The 23,527-nt window shown below is 40.0% G+C and overlaps 1 protein-coding gene across 1 annotated transcript in view; it reads right to left on the bottom strand.

The window, feature by feature from the left end:
* Positions 1-15,186: 15,186 nt before the first annotated feature.
* The window catches only part of PDE9A (phosphodiesterase 9A), a 205,612-nt gene continuing 197,271 nt past the window's right edge, over positions 15,187-23,527 (bottom strand). Inside the window, exons 18-19 of the mRNA XM_042459712.1 lie at positions 20,285-20,364; positions 15,187-18,793 (exon numbers count right to left, since the gene is read on the bottom strand). Coding sequence (XP_042315646.1) covers positions 20,314-20,364 — 51 coding nt within the window. The 3' untranslated portion in view covers positions 15,187-18,793; positions 20,285-20,313. The remainder of the gene's footprint in view (positions 18,794-20,284; positions 20,365-23,527) is intronic.

The following is a 23,527-nucleotide window of genomic DNA, read 5'->3' as shown; positions in this document are numbered from 1 at the left end:
CAGAGGTAAAAGGAACATTTCAATAACATCATAATAAGACATTAGCAGTCTGATTGTAACACATCACATTGGAAGTGAAATCTTTCTGAGTTGATTGGTGAGCCATCCTCAGAAAGCATGATGAAGATAGCTTTTAACCATTTGTCCACCATAGTATAGTGAATTGGTGGAGAATGTTTTTTCCTCCACATTTTGATGGGCTACAGTCCCCCTTAGCCCCACTAAACATGGCCAATACTAAAGGTTTATGGAAGTGTAGTCCAAAGCATCTGGAGGGCCAAAGGGTGTCTCTCGCGATTTAGTGCTATTGCTGTCGATAGTGAAAATCAGCTAACATGTTTTAAAAAGCTGTTGTTGTGTGCTTTCAAGTTGCTACTGACGTATGGTGACCCTCAGGTAAACCTATCATTGGGTTTTCTTGTCAAGATTTGTTCAGAGGTTTGCCACAACCTTCCAAAGAGACTGAGAATCCAAAGACATAGCCATCTTAGTCTAGATCAATATGCAAAGGGATCATATAGCCAGGGGAGTGACTATGGGGGTGCAGGTCGGACCAGGTGACACTCTAAGGGGGGGTGACACCACTGTTCCCCAAGCCTCTATCTTTGGGCAGAAATGGGTTGTGATATTTGTTTGAGTCCCTTTAAAATGCTGACAAGATGGTGTGAGCCAGCTGATAAAGGAGAGGCTCCAGATTTTTTGGGTGGGGGATTAAAAATTTAATTTTAATTTTTTTAATTAAATTTTTTTTTAATTTTTTTTTAAAAAACATCACATGTTACCAAATTTTCACTTTAACCATATGAAACTATGTACATGTAAATACATTTAGGCTGTGCATATTGTATTGTAATATAAAGGAACAATTTCTAGGATTCCCTAGCACTGAGCCAGGGCAGTTAAAGCAGTACCAAACTGGATTATTTCTGCAGTGTGTTTTGAACCTTTGTCTCAAAGGTGATGCAAGAGACTAAGAGAGTGTGTCTTACCCATGGTCACCCAGTGGGTTTCTGTGGCCAGGCAGGGATTGAAACCCTGGTCTGCAGAGTCAGTCCTATGCTCAAACCACTACACCGTGCTGGCTGTCTCCTAAAATTTGCTCCAGCCATACAGTAATGTAGGAAACTGCCTTATATTAAATAAGACCATTTGTCTATCTGGGCTGGTATGGTCAGCTCTGGCTGGCAGTGATTTCAGGCAGGGTTCTTGTTTGCCCTACTGGAAGATCCCTATTATTTCCTGGTAGACTCCTTTCCAAGTACCTGGCCTGACTCTCCTTAGTTTATAACATTCCTTCCAAGTACCTGACCCTTTTTAGCTTATAAAAGCAGATGAGATTTGGGTGTGATCAAAGTGCTGTGGTGGTAAATAAAACCTTGATTTTAACATGTTGATTAAAACAACAGCAAATGGGTGTTTTCTTTTTGAAAACAATAGGAAAAGTTGCCAAGTAGCATTTGTTCTTGTTCCAATATTTATTACACATCACCTATATTTGCCATGGTGCAAGCAAAACAAAAGATATATAGTAATAAAAGAAAATGTTGGAATGACCCTGTCTTCTTTATTATGCAATTTCTTCAGTGCTTTAGCTCAAAACCTGTTGGTGTTCCAGATAAAACTCACCTATCATTCTGTACCAACAAACAGGACAGTTCCTCAAAAGATGGTACTTTTTGTGCCGTGTCAGAATGTTCAGTAAAAGTAGAATAATTTTTAATTTTACTTTTTCTCCAAACAATTCCAGATTACAGTTATATGAAAGACCATATTATAATGGGCCTACAAATTCCAATTTAATAAGGTGTATTGACAGTTTGTGGCTTCGCTTTGGTGTCACACTCTAGTGATCTCTCGCTTTTTCTAGTTCTGGTGGCTGCTATTTCTATTAGAGCTACCTCTATACGGTTGTAATTTCACTTCCCACATCATGTGTGACAAACAGACTGATTCTGTCTCAACAAGAATAAAAGAGTTGCTGTTCTTTTATTCTTTCTTCTTTATCATCTCCATCTCACTATTAGGCTATCATTTTATGTGGACCTGAATGAATTCACAGTGATAATAAAATCATAGATACTGAACTTATCGACATATTGTTCTGTGTCTCCAAGTCGCTTCTGACTTATGGTGACCCCAAGGTGAAACTATTGCAGGGTTTTCTGAGGCTGAGAGTATATGACTTGTCTAAGGTCACCAGTGGGTGCCCTGTTCACGGCTGAATGGGGATTTGAACTCTGGTCTCCAGATTTGAAATCTATTGCTCAAACCACTATGTCACACTGACTCCCACTATGGAGGTATAAACTCCCACTTTTAAAAAGCCAAAGTAGCATTGTTGTTCATTCATTTTTTAAAAAGCTCCAGGCAAAACATTGGAAAGGTCAGCCCATGTTTCAGTATGAAGTCTGGGTTCCTCACTGCCCTTTGAACAGACAATTTTTCACAATGTATTAAGCTCTTTGCCAAGTAGCAAATTGCACCTGAAATATTTCATCCACAAAACAACCACGTTCCAAACCATTTTCACTGATGTAAAACATGTCTATAGTGACTTTTGTCCTATCAGATTCCAAAACACCCAAAGCCAGTCAAGTTACTTGGACACGTGAGGCAGAAATTCCTAGGAAGATTTTGCCCCCTTCCTCATGCTACAATTTAGGACAACAATCATATATTAGATAATGTCCCAGTCAGTTGCCTGAGGCAGCCACCTCACTGCCTCATAGTAAAAGCAACCCCAACCTGCTTGGGAATAGCAGGGAGGGGAAAGGAGAAGAATCATGCCTTCTCATTCCACATGACTGCCATCAATCATTACCGCTGTGGAAGAGAACCCATCCCACCAGGGGGACTAATGGAATAGAACAGGTTTCCCTATAAGTAAAAACAAGTGTGCTAAAGAACAAATGGAAATTGGAAGGAGCGACTGAAATGCAAAGCAATATCAATGAAATGAACTGAAATGCAAATTAAATGAATTGCAAAGCAATGTGGTGTAGTGGTTGAGCTCTGTGCTAGGAGACCATAATTCAAATCCCTGCTCAGCCATGGAAACCTATTGGTTGACCTTGGGAAAGTCACACTCTCTCATCTTCAGCGGATGGCAAGGGCAAACCTTCTCTGAATGAAACTTGCCAAGAAAATTCTGTGATAGGTTTGACCTTAGTGTCGCCATAAATCAGAAACAACTTGAAGGCACACAACAACAACAACAACAACAACAACGTAATAGACACAACGTCATGCGATAAATACTAGCCAAATACTCTAATATCCTTCAACCCTAACAGGACTTTCTTGGCAAAATTTGTTCAGAAGGGGTTTGGCATTGCCTTCTTCTGAGGCTGAGAGAGTGTGATTTGCTCAAGAATTTCCATGACTGAGCAGGAATTTAAAGCCTGGCTTCCCACCACCAAATCATACATCGTGCTGACTTCCGTGCTGTGCGGTAGTCCCAATCTGTCGTGTGAAGCTTTGCATATCACTTCACTAACCAGCCCAGCCATCTTCCATTCAAATTTTTTGGTATCCAATCCAATTTTTGATATCCCATTATTGTTCATATAGAGATATGAGCCAAATCACACATACATACAGGTTTAATAAGCATGCACTTGCCCACGAGACTATCCAGCTGTACTTTCTGAACTGAATGAAGTGCAAGGGGGGAAGGAAACCATTCCCCTCCCATCTCTCATGGCATTTCTCTGCTTAATCTTTTCATCCTCAGCCAGGCTCACATGTAGCACTGGAGCTGAACTAGGGAATAATGGCTTAAACTAACATATTGAAGTATATCATTTAGTATCAAAAATTACTCCTCTGCCCCCAACATTATAGTCAGACAGGTGAACACATGTTTAGTAAATATCTGCTTTGACAATGAGAATTTCTGATCTTGTGACTGATTGTTTATGTGGCAAAGAATACCTGAAAAGACAGTTGAAATATATTATATATTAATTATATTATAATAGCTTTTAGGCAACCTGCGAAGCATAGAATTTCCTTTGATGTGTTTATCAAAGTGCAAAAGCAGTTTGTACTCAACTCAGCAGGTGGAAGAAGAGAGGAGGCGATGGTATCAGCCTCTTTCTAGTAGGCTCTGGCAAAATCTAATTGCTGCAGCCCAGACTGATTTGTGGGTCCTTCTTCAGTAACAATTTTTTTATTACACCCTGATGCTGTTTGGTGGCACATGCCCTGATTTTCACCTGTGAGATGTTGGAAGGCATGAGTTTAGATACAAGGAAGCATAATATACAACTAACACACTGTGGACGCCAATTTGCTTCTCACTGTCCTTCTTACACTGAACTTGCATATCTGTTGCTAATGCTTAACTTGTTTCTCTGCTTTGAAACTGCTGACCCTAAAGACTTATCAACAACCATGATTTACAGTCAACTGAAATTCTGTTGCAGGTATTTCCTTGGATGTACTGACCTTTAATATATCATTGTTTGTGATGTATACAGGCCAAATGTCAGCACACCTCAAAATATACACAATCCAATTTAGCTATTCATCCCCCCCACATTCTGTTTTCTCTAGCACTCTAGTGATGCTAGATTCTTCATGAGTACATCAGTATTCATTGGCGGAGCTTCTTGTCTTTCCTCCTAAGCCCAACCTTCAACACTCCTTTTCTGTCTCTGTGGACAACATTTCCATTCAACCAGTCCAGCAAGCCCGCAGTCTTGGCTTTATCTTTGACTCTTCTCTGTCGTGTATCCCTCAGATCCAGACCACAGCCAAGGCTTGTAGATTCTTTTTGTACAATATTGCTAAAATCCGACCATATCTCTCCGCCTCTACTGCCAAGATCCTGGTCCATGCCCTAGTGATCTCACGACTTGATTACTGTAACGTCCTCCTGGCTGGGCTTCCTTTTTCTCACCTCCGTCCTTTAATCTCTGTCCAGCATTCAGCTGCACGCATTATCACTTCCACCCACCGCTCTGACCACATCTCTCCTGTGTTGGCATCCCTTCACTGGCTCCCGCTCCCTTTCCGCATTCAGTATAAGCTCCTGCTGTCGACATTCAAAGCCCTCCATGGACTGGCCCCTCCTTACTTATCTGACCTTCTTTCTCCTCACCTTCCCACCAGGGCCCTCCGTTCTGGTAGTCAAGGTCTGCTGTCCCAGCCCAGGATTTCCTCTGCCCCATCTCGGATTCGCCCCTTTTCACTTGCTGCCCCTCACTCCTGGAACCTTCTTCCTCCACAAGCAAGAGCCATCACTTCTTTAACCAGCTTCAAAACGGAGTTGAAAACCATCCTATTCAGAGAAGCCTTCCCAGGCATCGCATAATTGTCGCTTACTATCTGATGTTCTGTTGTTGGCTGTTTTGCTATGTACTGTATCTGTATTACTTGTGAGTATGTATTTTCCCTGGATAATGATTAACCTTCCATTTTGAAGCCAAGCCCTCCCTTCAGTCCATTTGCCTTGGTCCAGGCCTCGGAGGTTGAGAGGAACTGCTGGACCTCTTACCCTTTCCCGTCACCACTCCCTTCTCCTTCTGTGTCATGTCTTTTTAGATTGTAAGCCTGAGGGCAGGGAACCGTCTAACTAAAAAGATTGCATGTACAGCGCTGTGTAAATTTACAGCGCTTCATAAATAAAGGTTAATAATAATAATAATAATAATATCCTCTTCTAATACCATTATTTCAGCTTCCTTCCAGGTCTGGGAATTGGATGTATCTATCCCCCTAAACCATGAGAGATTAATACATTTCAAATCAGAAACAAGGTGGAGGCTGAGATACACTGTTGTCCTTTTTAAAAAACCTAAAGTAGTCATACAACAGAGTCACACTGCAGTTTTATACATGTCTATTCAAAAAGTAAATACCATTAAGTTTGGCAGGCTGTCTCTAAGAGAAGTGTGTGTTGGAGTGTTCACCAGCCTAAATGAAACCAAAATGCTTTCCACAATGTGTTCTCTGTTAAATGGCACTCCTGAATGTTTCATATAAAAATCAAAATATGAAAATGAAATGTTCCTATAAAAATGTGTAAAAGGCAATGGGGAGACATATTATAATGAGCTTATTCTTGACAGTGAATGGATCCCATAGCACAGAAGAACCAAAAAGAGAAGGAGAGGTATTTTTGAAAAAATCTGAAATGGAAGGGACTCTGTAGAGAACAAAGAACACTACAAGAAATCCTTAATGCAGAAAAGAAAAGGGGGTCAAATATTCTACTAATCTAACACGCAGTCATGATGAGGGGATCCCCCCAAAAAACATTTCTGAGTTACAGCCTTGATGTGAGATTCTAGGAGTAGTGCTAAAGACTATGCCTTCAAAGCTTCTTTAAACCTTGCCATGGCTGGAGTCAGTGCCTGGCTATCTTGCCCATTACAGCATTGCAAGCCCTTTCTACTTGCCCCTGTCTGCCTAGCTAAATGGATCTAGCCATTCCTTTAACTTTTCATAGCCTTCATGACCTAGTGTTGCTGTGAGGCATTGTGGGAAATTTAAAGCGTAGCTGGATCCAGCCACCAAGCACTGGCACCAAGTAACTCTGCCAGTGTCCACTGAAAGAAACAGCCTCCAGAGGAGACTTTGCTCTGGGGGAGCTCCAAACATAGAGTTGTGCCTGTAGCTTAGAGTTGTAACAGACTCAATAGAACAACAACTATTTTTGACACCTGAAATATATATTAAGGTTCAACTATATTTGACAGTCATCATCACTGCACTTATTATTTGATAACTGATAGGGGATTGCATACATTTTTACATCTGATAAAATAATTATATGGAGGTTACCATGAAGTTCTATATACGGACAACTGGTTGGGATAGAAGAATCTTCAATGGGTGTATGGTATTTTTTGTTTTGTTATTGTTATGCATATACAGTACTTTTAATTGTTTTGAATAAAAAGTTTAATCAGAATGGTTGTTTAGTGTTTTTAAAACTTTTGTACCATAGTGTTTTAACCATTTGTTTTAACTTACATCTCTTCAGTATAGGGTAAATATCCACCAGTGGAGTTACTTTTGTTGTTGCTATGCACCTTCAAGTCATTTCCAACTTATGGAGACCCTAAGGCAAACCTATCAGAGGGTTTTCTTAACAAGATTTGTTCATGGAACGTTTGCCTTTGCTTTCCTTTAAGACTGAGATAATGTGTCGTGCTCAAAGTCACCCAGTGGAGATTCTAACCTGGGTTTCCAGAATTGTGGTCCAATGTTCAAACCACTGTACCATGATGGCTGTTATCCATCCCTTATACTGTAGTGTATACTAATATAGTTCAATGTATATGGATCTATAGTCAATATGCATGGTTGACAACACATTGTGCAATTACAGTGCGCATTGTGCAAAGCCAATGCATAGAGGCAATGTGCAGTCACACGTTATTCTATGTACTTTAATGTGCTGCTGCATACACAGTGGTCCTACATGTGCAATTCTCTTTACACTGTTGTCAGCTGGATACAACCATTGTGCATTGTCCAAAAATAAAACCACTCTGCATGCATAGTACAACTTAACATCTGTGTATGCCACTAATAGGATGCCAGTTGTTGTAAAAATACATAACTCCTACTGTTTTAGTGAACTATACTGTATGTTTAGGATGATGGCTTTAACTAATAAAATTTAATCACAGTTCAGATTTGGAGATTTGGTGTTCTGTTTGTCAATAGCCTGATGGATGCTCTGTTCATTACAAATGCTCAGCTATGACCTTTTCATCAAGTAAGGTTAGGAATCAGGCAAAAAAGCTGGCAGATTGTCAGCTCAGGCCACTCAACTGTATGATATAATTCAGAGTAATCAGCTTACTCATTTGTAAAACAAATCAGACTCCTTATACTATGAGAGCTACATTATTATGCCTTTAAAAATCAGCATAGGAAGTCAGAAAGGAGAAAATGTTAATGGCCTCTTTGTGCTGCTGTGGCACTCTGAGTGATTTTAATGCATTTTAGATACACTAGATGATGATTGCTAGTTGACACTGCTGTGTTTAAGAGTGCTAATGGAGGAAACCTCAATTAAGCCATTTATTCAGCCATCAGTTGTGTCACTCCTTTTCACTTGGCACATTCCATTAAGGAAAAGGTCAACCAAGTCCCAAGAGGCCATGGTGAAAATTGGAGCCCATAGCAAATGAGATCAGTTGCAATAAGCTTCTATTATTCTCTAACTCTCCACAGTTGCCTTTTAGTTACAGATAAATTTGAAAATGTTTCTTTCTGTATATTGCCTTCTGTAATAACAGTACATTACTATGCAGTGTGGTTTTACAGTATTTCTTTCTGTGCTCTACCTAATAACAACAATAATGGTGAGAATCCTGTCTGTTTGTCTCAAGAGTAGACCCATTCAATGAACTGTTGAATGGTAGGTCAACACACAGGTAAATCCTATTGCATCAATGGGTCTACTTTATAAGAATAAGAATAATAAGTTATATTTATATCCCACCTCTCCAGAAGGATCTAAGCAGGTTACAATAAAAATACATAAATAAAATACATAACACAAACATAATTAAAATAACACACAATCCCCTTATCTCCTACCTTACAACTAAAATAACAACAATATCAATTACAGGTTAAAATTGATAAAACTGACTTTAGGTAAAACCGCACCAGAATTCAGGTCATTAACAATAATTATGTCCTATTTTTAGTTGCAACTACATTGGAAGCTATATAGAGAGATTCTATAGTGTTGTTTCACTTTAAACTGCTACTTCTTTTTTTTAAACTGCAGCTCCCAGAATCCCCAGGCAGCAGAACCAGTTAGCATAAGAATGAGAGTATTATGTGTCAATAACATAATTTTCTGTCTGAAACTGTCAGTACGTTTTGCATTTAAATTCATTTTGACCTCACTGTCAATTTTCCACCCACAACCATAGGTTATTCTATATTTATCTCAACCTATAAAACTCTACTCTGTTTATCTGAGGAAGTAGAATTAATCCACAAATGTACATGCCACAATGCTATGACAAATCAATTTGCAGGCCTATGGAAATCAGGGTAGTGGGAGCAGTGGTGGAGAAGCATTCAGCTATGTTCCTATAGCTGGACACACAACAACAAGACATCTTTTGTCATCTTCCATGGCCCCTTTAGAGGTCCTGGAGGATGACATCAGTGTTGTTGATTCAGCAACAGAAACCTGCTTGCACTGGTCAATAAATAGTCATATGGAGGAAGCAGATACAATGGATAAAATGTGAGTATTAAGAGTGATAGAAAATTCTGATCCATCTGTTAGACTTATACCTATGGAGGTCACTAACAAGATGTCAGCCAATATCTGGAGGGTCTCATGATTCCCAGCCATAGTTTAGGCTATTGTGGTGGCAATATCCAAAATTAAAAGAAACCCAACAAAAATATCTACTGCAGAGAAATCAAACACATATATAAACACACACATATAAAATACATAAATGGCAAAACTGCTATCGGTGTTCCAAAGGTGCACAACATACAAGAGATTCATGGCAAAAATTATCTAGAAAGTGAAGTTGAAGGCTTTCATGGCTGGCATCCATAGTTTTTTGTGGGTTTTTTGGGCTATGTGGCCATGTTCTGGAAGAGTTTATTCCTGATGTTTTGCCAGCATCTGTGCTGGCAAATCGTCAGGAATAAACTCTTCCAGAACATGGCCACATAGCCCAAAAAACCCACAAAAAACTATCTGGGAAGTATTGCTCAAATAACAACAACAGCCGTGTGTGGCTACTATGGCTGCAAACTGGCCTTTCAAAATTTAAAGGTCACATGAACATTAAATTCCAAGGTTCACAGGATCAAAGCTCCAATACGTTCTAATTTAGGAGGTATAAGGACATAATCTGTCCACCTGCCCCCATCTTCTCAGTCTTCACTGCAATCCTCACAGAATAGGAGAGTGAGTGCTATTGTTGTGAGTGCTCCCTGTTGGTATTACAAAATGTTTGGGGATGGCTTGTTCTTGAACAGGTTATTAACATCCAGTAGCTTTACAGAAACCTGCTCTTTGGGGAGATGAACAAGTTCATTTATATGGACTGTGCTGGTTGGGGGTATGTAAGACTTACTGTTTTCTGAAAATAATAATAATAATAATAATAATAATAATAATAATAATAATAATAATAGAGATTGTTATGTAGTTCCATCAGAACAAAACAAGATCCCAAATCGACATGAAGATGAACTAAAATGCAAGAAAATTGTGCAAGCTATTGGATTCTCCAGAACTTTTCACCAGGGTAGGTGACCAAAAGAAGAAAAAAAGTGTGGGAAGAGGAGAAAAAGCATGGAAGTCTCAAAATGTGGCTAGGTCTTTAGGTCCATGGTTATACTAAGCATGATGCAATCCTAACTCACCAAAATGGCCAATAGCCTAGTGAGCTAACACTAGGCCAGCTGGTGGTACGTTTAATCCAAACTCCTCTGAGCCAGACATCTTAGAAAGTAAGACTACCCTAGCCCTGCTCTAAATTTCTGCTGCCACAGTGGCTGTATACCTCGGAGGGTCTGACTTTAGTATGACTCTGCTCCTCTCTCTTGTTACCCCTTCTCTCCCCTATATTTTTGGCTCTCCTGCTAGCTAACATCAGCCAGCAGAGCAGTTGTGCCAGGAGACCCCAAATTCCAATCATCTGCCGCATGGGCCACAACCACCTTCACAAACCCAAATAGCTCCATTTTCTCTGCATCCCTCTCAAAATGAGGACAGGGTTTTGAGAAGGGCTGCAGAGAAAAATTGAGGTATTTGGGAGTAGTATGGGGTTCTGGAGTAACTATGGGAGGGGTGTGAGGTTATTTTCATATGTTTGCACATATTTGGGGGGCTTTCTGCAAGCTTTGGGGGCAAAAAGTGAGTAAGGACTGCACTGTGCATCCCAAATTTGAGATTGCAAGATTTTTTTTTGTATCCCAGAAAAGTCATCTTTCTAAACTGTGCCAAGGCCAAGCAAGTTATTTTGACAGATGCTGTGGGAGAAAACCCCCACAAGAATGTCTCTGCCTCTTGCAGCTTGCTGCAATGACTTTTTTCCCTTTTTGAAATAGCCAAAATCTACTGCCTGAGGTAGTTGTTTCACTCTAGCTAACAGGATGGAGCTGGATATCTCTCAAACTGCACTAGCTGCTGTTTAAACAGATGTACACTGAGCTGAGGGTAAACTAATCTTTAAACTCATTCCAGAAATATTCCACAGAGAGCTCAGAGGTAGGCTCAGAGGTAGGCTGAAGTCCAAAAGGAAACACTGCCCAGTATGCCTCTTCATATCTCCACAGTAGAGCTAAAGGTGACCAAACTCCCAGTCCACCCATATGTCTCAAAGAGAGGCCCAAGTATTGAAAATAAGAAATTTACAGGAAAATGTTTAAGGACATAAATAACATTAACTGCCTGCTAACTGCAAGAGAGTGATCACTTAATGGTTTTCAAACAGCATTAAAAAAAAGTAATTCCTTGGAGTATGGCCAGACTTTTTATCTCTGTCTCATTCCCAAGCACTGGGAATGCTTTCAGGAGCTTGGACGACTGTATTCATTGGGGACTTGCCATTTGTACCATTTCTTCCTGCCTTCGTAGGCTGCCTGGCTGTCAGCCATTTTCAGAGATTTGGGTCAGTTAGATGAACTATGCCCCAAATTGCAAGCCATCCAGCTACTGGGAAGTTGGTAATCAAAGGACGATCTATGAAAAAATGGTCTTTGTTATTGAAAGGTTAATTTGAGAAATAAATGGCTTTTAAAAAAACCTTCTTATATACTTACAAACAAAAATATGGAGTCCTTTCAAAATCACACAATTATAGCATTATGGCCAGAATCCTGTACAGTAGTTAGATCTTTGTAAGTGAACATACATATGTGAGAATTAGAAATGGTCAGTTTCATAATGTCGCTATCTATTAAAATTCTGCTGTTATGTTACTATGTAAGGAAGCTGGCAAGGTGCCTGATGCACTTTGTGCACCAATGTGCATCAGTAGCAGTGTCTTTGGGCATTCTTGCTAGTGTCCCAATACACATCTTCGCAATTCACTAACAGGGTTTTGTAATGCTTTTGCAACTAAGCCAAGTATATGTAAAGTTATGTTAAGTAAAAGGTGATACAGAATTCTGGCATATGGTTCCATTTTAGCTGCCATGGCACAGTCCTATGGAATCCTAGCAATAGCGATAGCAACTTCATTTATATACTGCTTCATATGCTTCATACTGAACTAAGCAGTCTCTAAGATGTTTACAACTGTAAGATAATTGCCCCCAACAAGCTGGGTACTCATTTTGCTGACCTCAGAAGGATGCAAACCTGAGTCAAGCTTGAGCCCTGGCTGGTTGAACTCGCAATCTTATGGTTTGTGAGTGACTGACTGCAGTACAGGCATTTAACCACTGCTCTGTCAGGGCTCAAATTCTATGATTTGCAGTTTAGGAAAGTATATTTAGAATTCTCTTATTTTTTAAAAAATTAAAAATGTATTTACATGTAAAAGGAATCTCAATTACATACAATTATATTCCATTATAACAAAAGTAGGAGGGAAAAAAACACAAAAAGAGGAAAAATAAGCACATTCGTTTCTGTTAAAAGTTTCTATAAGTTTCTATAAAAGCTGACCATGTGGCCAAATACAAGTCCATTTATACATTCTGTCTATACATCATTCTTTCCAATGTTGCAAGCATTGTTAGATATTCTGTTTGTTGGATCACAGTTGGAGAAAATGATCTTTCCAATAATGTACTGTCAATCTAGCCACCAAAAGGTGCAGAACGGAGCACTGTTCCTATATTTGTTGCCACATTTCAGTTAGAATTGGAGTAGATTCTGTTTCTGTAGCTTAAAGCAGCTCTGTTGTTATACCATCTGTTCCTGATGAATTATATTTCTCAAGTGCTTTGAGTGCAGCTTCCACTCCACTTTCTGAAACTGTGAGTTCATCTTGAAATGGTTTGTTCTGGAATAAATTTGTTATCTTTTCTTCTTCTTTATGTAGTTCTCCAGTGTATTGTTTCCATTGTCTTATTTCTACTTGGTCATGTAATGTGTTCCACTGCTGGTCGCAGAGCTCTTGGCTTAAATTTCCCTTTGATTTCTTGCATCTTGTGGAAGAGGTCTCTCATTCTTCCTTCTTTGGTGTCATCTTATGTTTCACTGCATTGATTATTATAGTAGCTCTCTTTGTACTAGAAATATGTCATATGAGGAGTGGCTTAGGGAGCTGGGTATTTTCCCCAGCAGCCTGGGAAAAGAAGGTTAAGATGACAAGATAGCTAACAACAACAACAATGTTCAAACATTTGAAGGGATGTTATATTGAGGATGGAGAAAGCTTGTTTTCTGCTGCTCCAGAGACTAGGACATGAAGCAATGGATTCAAACTACAGGAAAAGAGATTCCACCTAAACATTAGGCAGAACTTCCTGATGGTAAGAACTGTTTCACAGTGAAATATGCTGCCTCCAAGTGTGGTGGAGTCTCCTTCTTTGGAGGTTTTAAAAGAGACTCTGGATGGCCATCTGTTGGGGATGCCTTGATTATGAATTTCTCCATGGCAGGAGGTTGGACTGGATGGCCCTTGAGGGCTTTTCTAACTTGGTAGAAGAATAAGGGAGTAACAGGGATTTTCTTTTCTCCATGTTTCCCCTCCCTACCTACAGTTGATTAAAACTAGTGACTAATGGCACTACCCACTTGGGAATATGCATGGGCCTAATCACTGAAAAGGCGTTTTGTTTACAGTGCTTGGGGTGCTGGCTGTGGGAGTATTCCTTCTTGATGAGGCATTTTACTTCATTCTATTTTTGTATCTTCTGAAGATTTCCTCCATGTTCAGATCACCCTTGTTGGATCAGAAACTTGCTTTCAAATCCCTCTGCATTCCTGGAACCACTTTACTTGTTCTTCCCTTTGAAATTTACATCCTCCTTTACCTTTTATTTTCAAGGGAACTATAACTATGCTGCCACAAAGAGGAGATACTGCTGTTGTCATATTGTAGAGGCAGTTCTTAATGTCCACATAATGAGATTTGTCTTTTATAACATTGCCTTACTGCACTGGCTGATACTAGTTCTCAACGACTTTAGCTCTATATTCAGTTATGACGACATATTTATGATCATGGCATTATTGTCATTATTGTAAATGTTCCCACCCCAACCTACCTTAATAGCAAACAGCCACACTGAGCAAAGGGAATCTTTTCAGTTGGTGATTGGGGTGCAGGAGGATGGCATTTCCAGCTCCCTCCTGGTAGTGAGCAAGGCTGTGACAATGAGGAGCAGAATCCCTTTGCAGTTCATCATCATAGCCTTGCTTTATGTGGCTGCTGGCTTTTACAGTATGTTTGGGGAGCCTGGCCAGGAGACATTATTCAGTTACACATTTGTAATTAAGTAGACCATGTAGGGTATTGGTAAATAATAATAACAATAATATTAGCATGCACGTGACCGGTTACTTACTATCTTGCTAAATGGTATCACCCTGTTGGAATATATTCCTGAGCTAGTAATAAAGTAAACTGCCATGGTCAGAATAAGACCCTTGGTCCATCAAGTGGAGTATTGTCTATAATCGGAGTGGTCAAGATGCTGTCTGCCTGTGGTTCCTCTATATTTTTATTGTCTTTAGAACCCCCCTGCTCCTGAAATATGGTGTTTTGTGTGTGTTAGAAACAGGAGAATCATGTTCTTGAAACCCTCTATGAAGTTTATCAGGCAGGATCTTGTGCAAAAACAGGATTTAAACTGGAAAAAACCTGCAAAAGCGTATTGATTTTAGACAACGTTTCACATTAAACAGGACAGAAAGTGGGAAAACCCTGCAAAAATAGATTGTTTTTCAGATGACGTCGGGGTTAATGAGCATTAATGCGACATTAACCTGGATGGAAAGTCGACAAAACGCACTGCTTTTTACTTCAGAAATATCTCAATACTCAAATCTCGCATTTCAAAGGTTTTCAGAAAATAGAAGTAAACTTCCAGTCATTTCTCCAAACCTGGAAAGTAACAACTACCCTTCCTCATCATGAAAACAATATACAGTAACTGCCATGCACAAAAGAAACATATTCAGATTCTTCCTTGCAACTTCCAGAAGAGTTCATGAAAATGTAACAGATACCAGGACAAACACCAGGAATACAGCAACATTAATGATAATATAGGGTTTATTCTAGTTCCATTAAAAAATTGTAACTTGGGAAAAATAAATTTGGTTGAGTCAATGAGCAGGTACTTTCAAACAGTCTATAATACAAGAAAGTATGTGCTTGCAAACCGCTTCCATGCAGGTACTAATTTGGAGCAATGCTTACAAAGGGATTTGTTATTCATGGAGATTATGGTGTGACTATGGGTCATTTCACACTATGATTCCACTTTTAACTGCCATGGCAACTTCCTATGGAATTCTGGGATTTGTAGTTTGGTGAGGCACTACAGTTCTCTGGCTGAGAATTCTAAATATTCCTTCCAAAATTAAAAATCCCAAGATTCCCCAGGATGGATCCACAGCAATTGAAGTAGAATAACAGTACTGCGATTGTGTAGTGTGAAAGGACCTCTGCATATGGATGTGCCCACATTGTGCATCAACTATAGAGCACTTCAGATGTATTTGTTGATCAACGGAGGTGGATAAAAAAGGGATGCAGTAGTTAATAATCTATGAAAATACGTAATGGAGAGCTGTCTTTAAGAAAGACACATGTATTGACATAGACAGACAAATACAAGAATAAGGATTCACTGTTCCAAAACATCTTGTCACACAATTAAGGTGATGAGATTATTATTCAGTGCTTAAGTGAGTCAAGGATTAGTCACTTAGGTTCTCTGGTAAGGAAGCCTGAGTTTAGAGAGTTCTTTCCTGTTTTTCATGGAAGAGAAGTCTGAGCACCCACCTACACGTTTCTTTTTAAAAACTGAACTATATGATGCAGGAAGCCACTCTGCAGCTTGCAGGCATATGTTGGGTACATGTGCCCTTCAAAGAGAAACACGAGCTTTCTTCAACTGCAGTGCCTTCCTTATGTGCTGTTCTCTATTTATAACTCACCTAAAGAACAATCCATACAAAATATGTAGTGCATTCTCAGTTTAAAACCCTCCTGTATGGCTGATACGTACAGTGGCTGGGTGGTTTAAATCTAAGGCACTGTAGAAGTCAGCACATGCATTTTTGGGTACTGCTACACAAAGGATCTGCAAGGGGAGATGGTTCCACACAGGTGGCACACCACTCTTCTCCTCTGCTTTCTTGCAGGGCTTCAGTTCCTCCAGGATCCAGCCTAACATGCAATGATTGGGGGTGGCTGAGAAGTGTCTAGCATGTTCCTATAGTTCAATGCACAAGAACAAAGGCATCCCCAAAGAACTCCAAGAATCCTCTGGAGGTTGTTGTTGTATGTCTGGTTACTGGCACATAGCTGGGCACCGGCTGAATACCCCCTGCCTTCCCCAGGCTACTACATGGCCATGGTGGAGGGCTCTTGCAGAAGGAAAATAAGTCTTGAGGGATGGAGGTTGTTACATGAAGGAAGGAGTAAATTTTTCTCTCCAAAGTAGCAAAAAAAGAGTGAACACCGGCACAATAACAACACGTTACAAACATGATTCCAGCCAATAATATGAGTTTTCTTGCCTCTTGCATTTTATGTGTCCTTCTGGACACTTAACAAAAATGGATGGTCAAACTTTCTCCACAGTTATGGTGGAGCAGCGTTTCAACAAAAATGGAGGATCAAACTGTCTCTATGTATGGTGTAGCATCATGTCTGTGTTGACAACTGGTGTTTTCTTCCCAGATGCCTTCCGTATTCCTGCTGGCCTGATCTGATTTACCTACTAAGCTGGAATCTGAGGACAACAGCCCAGCCTACAGCACCCAAAATTTATGTTTTATAGCTGTCTTTTCTCCCAGCACAGGCAATAAAGTAACCTCTTTCTCAGACCTTTATTCATATTCTTTATTGCTGCCTAGAACAACTCCTCTGCACAGGGAGCAGCCCTATTGAACCCTCCTGTGAAAGATCTTGATGCCCATCAAATTTAATCTTTCCCCAGTTTATGATCCAATTCTATATTTTGTAGCTTATTTCCATGCACAGTTTAACTGGATGCTGCAGAAGGCATATATGACCAACAACTGCACCAATGATGATAGCCTTTGAATCACATTTGAATGGTGATGTGCCTAAATGTTGGGAGAGCCCTTCAGCTATTAATAATTATGTACATCAGTTGCAGAATTTTCCAGTCCATTCTTACATGTAAAACTCCTCTATGGACTTGAATACTTAGAGCCAACTGTTACAGTTCTCTTTTAACTGCCATGACTTCATCCTATAGAATCCTGGGATTTGCAGTTTAGCAGGGAGTATTTAGAATTCTCAGCCACAGAACGCTATTACCTCACAAACTACAAATCCCAGGATTCCTTAGCGGGGAAGCAATAACAGTTAAAGCAGAATTCACAGTGCTGTATTTGTGTAGTGTAAATTTGTCCTTAAATGACACCTCCAAGGCTTCCCTGTATCTGGTGGCTGCACACTATTTCATTTGGCCACACTGCTCCAAACTTTCACTGCTTGATGCTGAAAGCAAAATTGTTGGTATGTGCCTTCTAGATTTATGGTGACCTGTCCTAGTTGAGAGGAGGTTTGTCATTGCCTTACTTTAATGCTGAGACTCTTACTTGCCCAAAGCCACAATGTGGGGTTCCATTGCTGAGGAGGGATTAAAGCCTTGGTCTCCCTGAGTCAAATCATTCTCAAACCACAATACAACACTGAGAAATTGTTAGCCTTGCCATAAACAACCACTACTCATGCAAAATGATGGCTAATTTTTTTCCAGTGTGTAGGCCCTCATACTGAACATAGTACGTTGTTATCATACCAAGTCCATTTAGCTCAGTACTGTCTACTCTGGCTGGCAATAACTCTCCTAGGTCATAGGCAATGGAGTTTGTCAGCTTTCACGACACACACAGCTTAGCTGTAGCAACAGAACCACTTTGTGTGTCTCATAAAGAGTCCTTTGAAAATTCTCTCGGTGCTCAGGGCCATATCTTCTTAAGGAACACCTGTTAACACCTCAGAAGAAAATAGAAAAGTATTATTTATTAAAATGTGATAGGCATCAGGTCCATGAGAGGAGGATTGTCAGAGACTTTGGCTTTCTGCTTCCCATTTCCTTTGCAAAAATATTTTACTGCAAATAGTTGCTAACTAGTAAAGGTGAAATATTGTTTCCTCTTAGACTGCTAATGATACTTTTTGGGTCAAATGCTTCAACAAAGTGACAGGAGGCATAAACTAGAGTAAAACATAGATCCTAAATGTACACAGACATAATGAGATTGCTTTTTGTGATCTGAATGGTGCACAGTCTTATGTATAACTGTTTCTACAACAACTCTCTTAAAATGTACAAATTCTATCTTCCTCCTCCTGTTCCCATTTAACCAGAAAAAGCTTTTTTAAAAAACACACACACATAAAAAATCTACAAAAGTGAATAAGTGCAGCAGCTTTTTAAGTATAAGAATATATTATTTAGAAGATGACTTTAAAAATAAAAATATTGTACAACAGCAGAAGTTCCTTATTGTTTGCATCCATAAGGATAAATACTAGTCTTTAGAAAATGAACTTGAAAAAGTGCTTGTGGTAGTGTCAGCTGTTCAGTCTTGTCCTTTGTCAATGCTGTGAAATCCCATGATGGCTCGCTGGACTTGGCAAACCTCTAAAGGATCTTTGTGTCTGTTATAATGCTGGAATTAAAGAAGAAACATCATTAAACCCAGAGAATGAGTTCTCATCCACCCAGAATTTTTGGCAGGGATCAGATGTGCTAATTCAGCACACCTGTAAGCCACACACACAGCAAATATGCTAATCCCCATTGGTTTACATAGGAAAATGGTGAACAGAGCAGATAGAAGCATTGTTCAGACCTCTCTAAACACTGGAAAAAAGGGTGACCCTCTCCTTTGCATCTGTTTTGGAGTATTTTTGTTTTTTAAGTAAATCCCCATGCTAATAGTAGAGGAAATTTTCCTTGTGTACGTATGCAATGGAAGCAAAGCAGAGTCTTTAACATGATGAAGCTAGTTTGTTTCTAATTAACAAAAGAGCAGTTTTGGCCCGTTCCGGACAGGCGTATAGTACATCCCCAGGACGTACTAGGGTTAGGAAGGGGTGTCACTTCCTGACGCACCTAACCCTAGTACGTACTGGGTCCATACAAAATGGTGGCGCCCGTCCACACAGGTGCCACCATCTTGACGTCGCGGACGCATAGTGTCCGGACGTTGCACAGCGCTAATGACGCCGCGAGTGCGCCACTGGTGCCTTGTGGCGTTATTAGCGTGCCGTGAAAAGAAGCACCATTTTGGGGGTTCTTTTTGCTCCGCAAGGGAGCCGTGCAGTTTGGCCGCTGTGGCTCCCTCGCGGAGCAACCGGCAGCGCCAGCAGACCACCACTTTTAGGCGGTCTGTAACGCGCCATAGACTGTAGAATCTTGCATATGCTTACCAACACCATACTTACCAACTGGGTCTAATGAACAGTATTGATCAGGAGGAAATTATGCTTTTAGATGTTACCAACTAAGACTTGAAACCTTTGTAAATAAAGCTTTTAATAGCTTCTGAAGAAGACTTTTGGGTGTAAGCCACATTGTAGTAATGCACCTAACCCTCATTAAAGTCAGTACAGCTAAAATTCAAGACTAAAGACATGAATTCTAGTGAGGGAGATGTCCAACTTTTTCTAAATTTGTGCTTATCACAAAATATTTCATGCTGCCACTCATTATTGATTTCATATTCTATAAACTGTTGGCCAAAAATGCATTCTAATTTTTCCCCGTTGATTTTTTTGGGGGGGGGGGGGCAAAAATAATTGGATATGTTACAATGACATCAGCTGGATTTTCCTTCTTTGCTTAGACCAATGCTACTTGAAGTAGTGACCCATGGACCAGTGCCAGTCTGTGAACTAATGGCTGCTAGTCCACAATGATTTTTTTAAGAAACAAAATAAGTTGTAGTTAATGGGCACAAATATGGTGTCAGTCATTTGCATGTTGAAGGGGAAAAAAACGAACCTTGCCAGTTTGTCACATCATAGCTTATGGCGCACTGCACTAGACATGAAATGATACTTTCTATTTTAACATTTTAAATATTTAACTATAAAATACCTCTTCAGATAATGCCCCATGATTCCTGATGTGAAAAATTATTTAAAAAGCTAATTACCTTAATGTGACCCATCTTCCATTTGCTTTTCACTTGTCCCTGATTCCACTTGTCAAATTTTCATTCTTTTTCTTCTGTAACTATTTAAAAGTAAAATGGAATTAATATCTCATTGACAGATGTGTGCCACTAGATTTGTCAACATGGCAGCTACTTGGCATCACTAGTCACACCACTGTGGCTCAGGAGGGGATTAGACATGCTCTTTGACCCTGGGAACATGCTCACCAATACTCTAAAGCCAAAGCAAAGTATGTAGCACCAGTGCTTAGTGCAATTATTGTATTTCTCCTTTGAAATATTAAGTTTTTCAACCATAGAAAAAGGACTGAAGAACTGTGTTGATATTTAACAATTTTTTCATATGACCCAGTGCTTTCACAATTCAAGATGGAATCCAACACTGCATAAGTGATTTTGGTTCCAATTAAGTTGGCAATGTGTGTGTGTGTGTTGTGTGCCCTCAAGCCATTTACTACTTACAGTGACCCTAAAGTGAACCTATCATGGTAAGATTTGTTCAGAGAAGGTTTCCTATTGCCTTCCCCTGAGGCTGACAGCATGTGACTGGCCCAAGATTGCCCAGTGGATTTCATGGCTGAGTGAGGAATTGAACCTTGATCTCCAGAGTCACAGTCCAACATATCAACTGACAAAAGTGATATAGGTATATAGTCTATCTAGCCCAGCATCCCAGTTCCTACAGTTTGTAAATAATGCGCAAATACACTAACAGGACATAAATGCCATTACTCTTTCCAGTTGTTCTTCAGCAATTGATGCTCGGTGATATCCTACCTCTGAATCTGGACTTTCCATGTGGCCATGACTAGCAGCCCCTAATAAAGTGACACTCCATGAATTGCCTTGCAATTAAAATGTATAGAAACATACTTGCATTTTAAAGACTGGAATGGCTAAATGTGAATTTATTCTCTCTCTCTCATGCACACACACACACACACACACCAGAAAAATACAAAGATGGAGGAAATGCACATGAAATACTTATGAATGTCCCTGTGGGAAGGAGAAGTAAAGTCTTTCAACCTGTGTTAACAGAGCTAGACAGAAACATTACTCTTTAGCACACTGGTCTTTCTTGGTAAGGTTTTTCTTTTTCTCACTCTACATTTTTTTTTCTCTCCTTATGATAATTTTGAAAGTATTTTACTATATGGCCAACATGGCTACCCCATGGATATATTTTGTAATTTGTTCATTATTGCTGTTATGGCATTGTTTATTTTCATATTTATTTCACTCCTCTGGTGAAGCACTGGAAGTACTGGGGATGACCCACTTCAAGGAGGAAAACATGTGATAGAGCTCTTTCCTGAAGAGAAGTGTGCTTCACAAATGGCTAGAAGGCTCAAGGCCAACCGGATGGCCTCACATCTAGGTATAAAGCACAAGCCTTGGTGATTGGTGAATGCTTCAATGGGGCTGGTAAACCTGTCACATACACCCAATTTCTTTTATTACTCGGGCTGGGATCTATTAGATGGACTGGCCAGCAGGTGGGCTGAATGATCTTGCTCTACACCATGTCAAATTATGTGAGCCACAGCCAACAAAGATGTGTGGCCCGATTTACCAATAATCAGACTGCTGTGTGGAAATTTCCAATACACACACACACACACACACACACACACACACACCCCTCCATATTTGTGGCTGTGATATTTGCAGATGTGATTATTCACAGATTTGATTAGTATGTTCTCTCTAGGAATATCTAGGTCCTCCAGTGCAACTCTATGGTCAACTTTAAAAGTTGCACTGAAAGACCTAGAGATTCCTAGAGAGAAAACTACTTGTAGCTCCACCAGTGCAGTTCTATGGTCAGTGTCTGTCGGATATTGACCACAGAGTTGCAATGGAGGACCTAGACAGGTGTCCTCTCAGGTAAAAACATGGTGTTTTTGTTATTTGCAGTTTTTCCATATTCATGGGGGTCTTGTGACCCTAACCCTAGCGAATATGGAGGGACAAATGTGTGTGTGTGTGTTAGTAGAACTTAGCAGGCTGGTTTTAAAAAGAGACTTTTAAAATGGAGGCTGCAAGACAAAAGTAAAGGTATGCCCTCTCAGAATAAATCTTGCCAAAAAAACCCTACAACAGGCCTTAGGATAGGGTTGCCATAATTGTCCACTATTACCAGGGACAAAATGTGGAACAAATTCGAGACCAAACTGTAGGACAACTGCAGAACAAAACTCAGCCCATCGCGTTCCGTGCGCGCCCCCGCTCGCCCCCATTAGAACGCACTGGGGAACGTTTTAAACCCCATGCGATAAAGTTCTTTGTCCCCATTCACAGATGCATAGTAGGCTGGGAGAGGAGACCGTCCTGTTCTTCCCCAGTCAACCCACTCACTTATGAGATTTCCAGTTGCCTACAGCAACTAAGGCCCGATACAGAGGGCAAAGCGTACCACCCTGGGGCCGAAATTAGGGCTTGGGAGAGCGGAGCGACCGCGCACTCCCAAGCCCTACCACACCATAATGGCTCACCCCCATCCACATGACTTATCCACAGGTCAATATAAGTACTGTATCTTAACTCTTATTTTATCCAGTCTTAAGGGGAAGCACAAAGAGTTATGTCTGCTGGAATTTTCTAAGTTCTTTGACATTGTTTTGCTTTGCTTCATCTTTTAGATCCTTCAGGCCCCTAAACTTTACCTTTGACTTAGCCAAGGGTCATAGCAAAATCCATAATTTTGGTCCTAAAACTTGCCCTCAATTTATACATGAGGTTGACTTATAGTCGAGTATATATGATAAAAAGAAACTCATATGAGCACATGAGCATAGGAATAAACTGTTATGGCAGGTCTCAGGAATTTCCAGAAAATAGCCAAAGACAATAGAAATACTGTTTGAATATTTAAAACAACACCATTGTGAGTAATATGGCAACAAATATTGAAATGTCAGGAATAAACTCTTCTAGAACATGGCCACATAGCCCAAAAAACCCACAGAAAACTATAAATATTGAATCCTCCACACACATTTGCTGTTGTTGTAAATGTTGGAAGGTGAATCTTCATCGACCACCCTGGTTGTATTCCCATCCTCTGGAGGGCTGATAGGTGCTAATATTAGAATCATTATGGTACCAGGTTAAAGCCTGGCTTTTTATTACAACTTTTGGGGCAAATTGGTTTTATCTAGGCTACACATATTTCATAATTATAACATTCAAGATTGTTTTAGCTGGTTTTATACTGAA

Source organism: Sceloporus undulatus, chromosome 3 (assembly GCF_019175285.1).
Source record: "Sceloporus undulatus isolate JIND9_A2432 ecotype Alabama chromosome 3, SceUnd_v1.1, whole genome shotgun sequence".
NCBI classification, from domain to species: domain Eukaryota; kingdom Metazoa; phylum Chordata; class Lepidosauria; order Squamata; family Phrynosomatidae; genus Sceloporus; species Sceloporus undulatus.
Note: the sequence above shows the minus strand (reverse complement) of the source record. Positions and strands in the feature narration are given on the sequence as shown.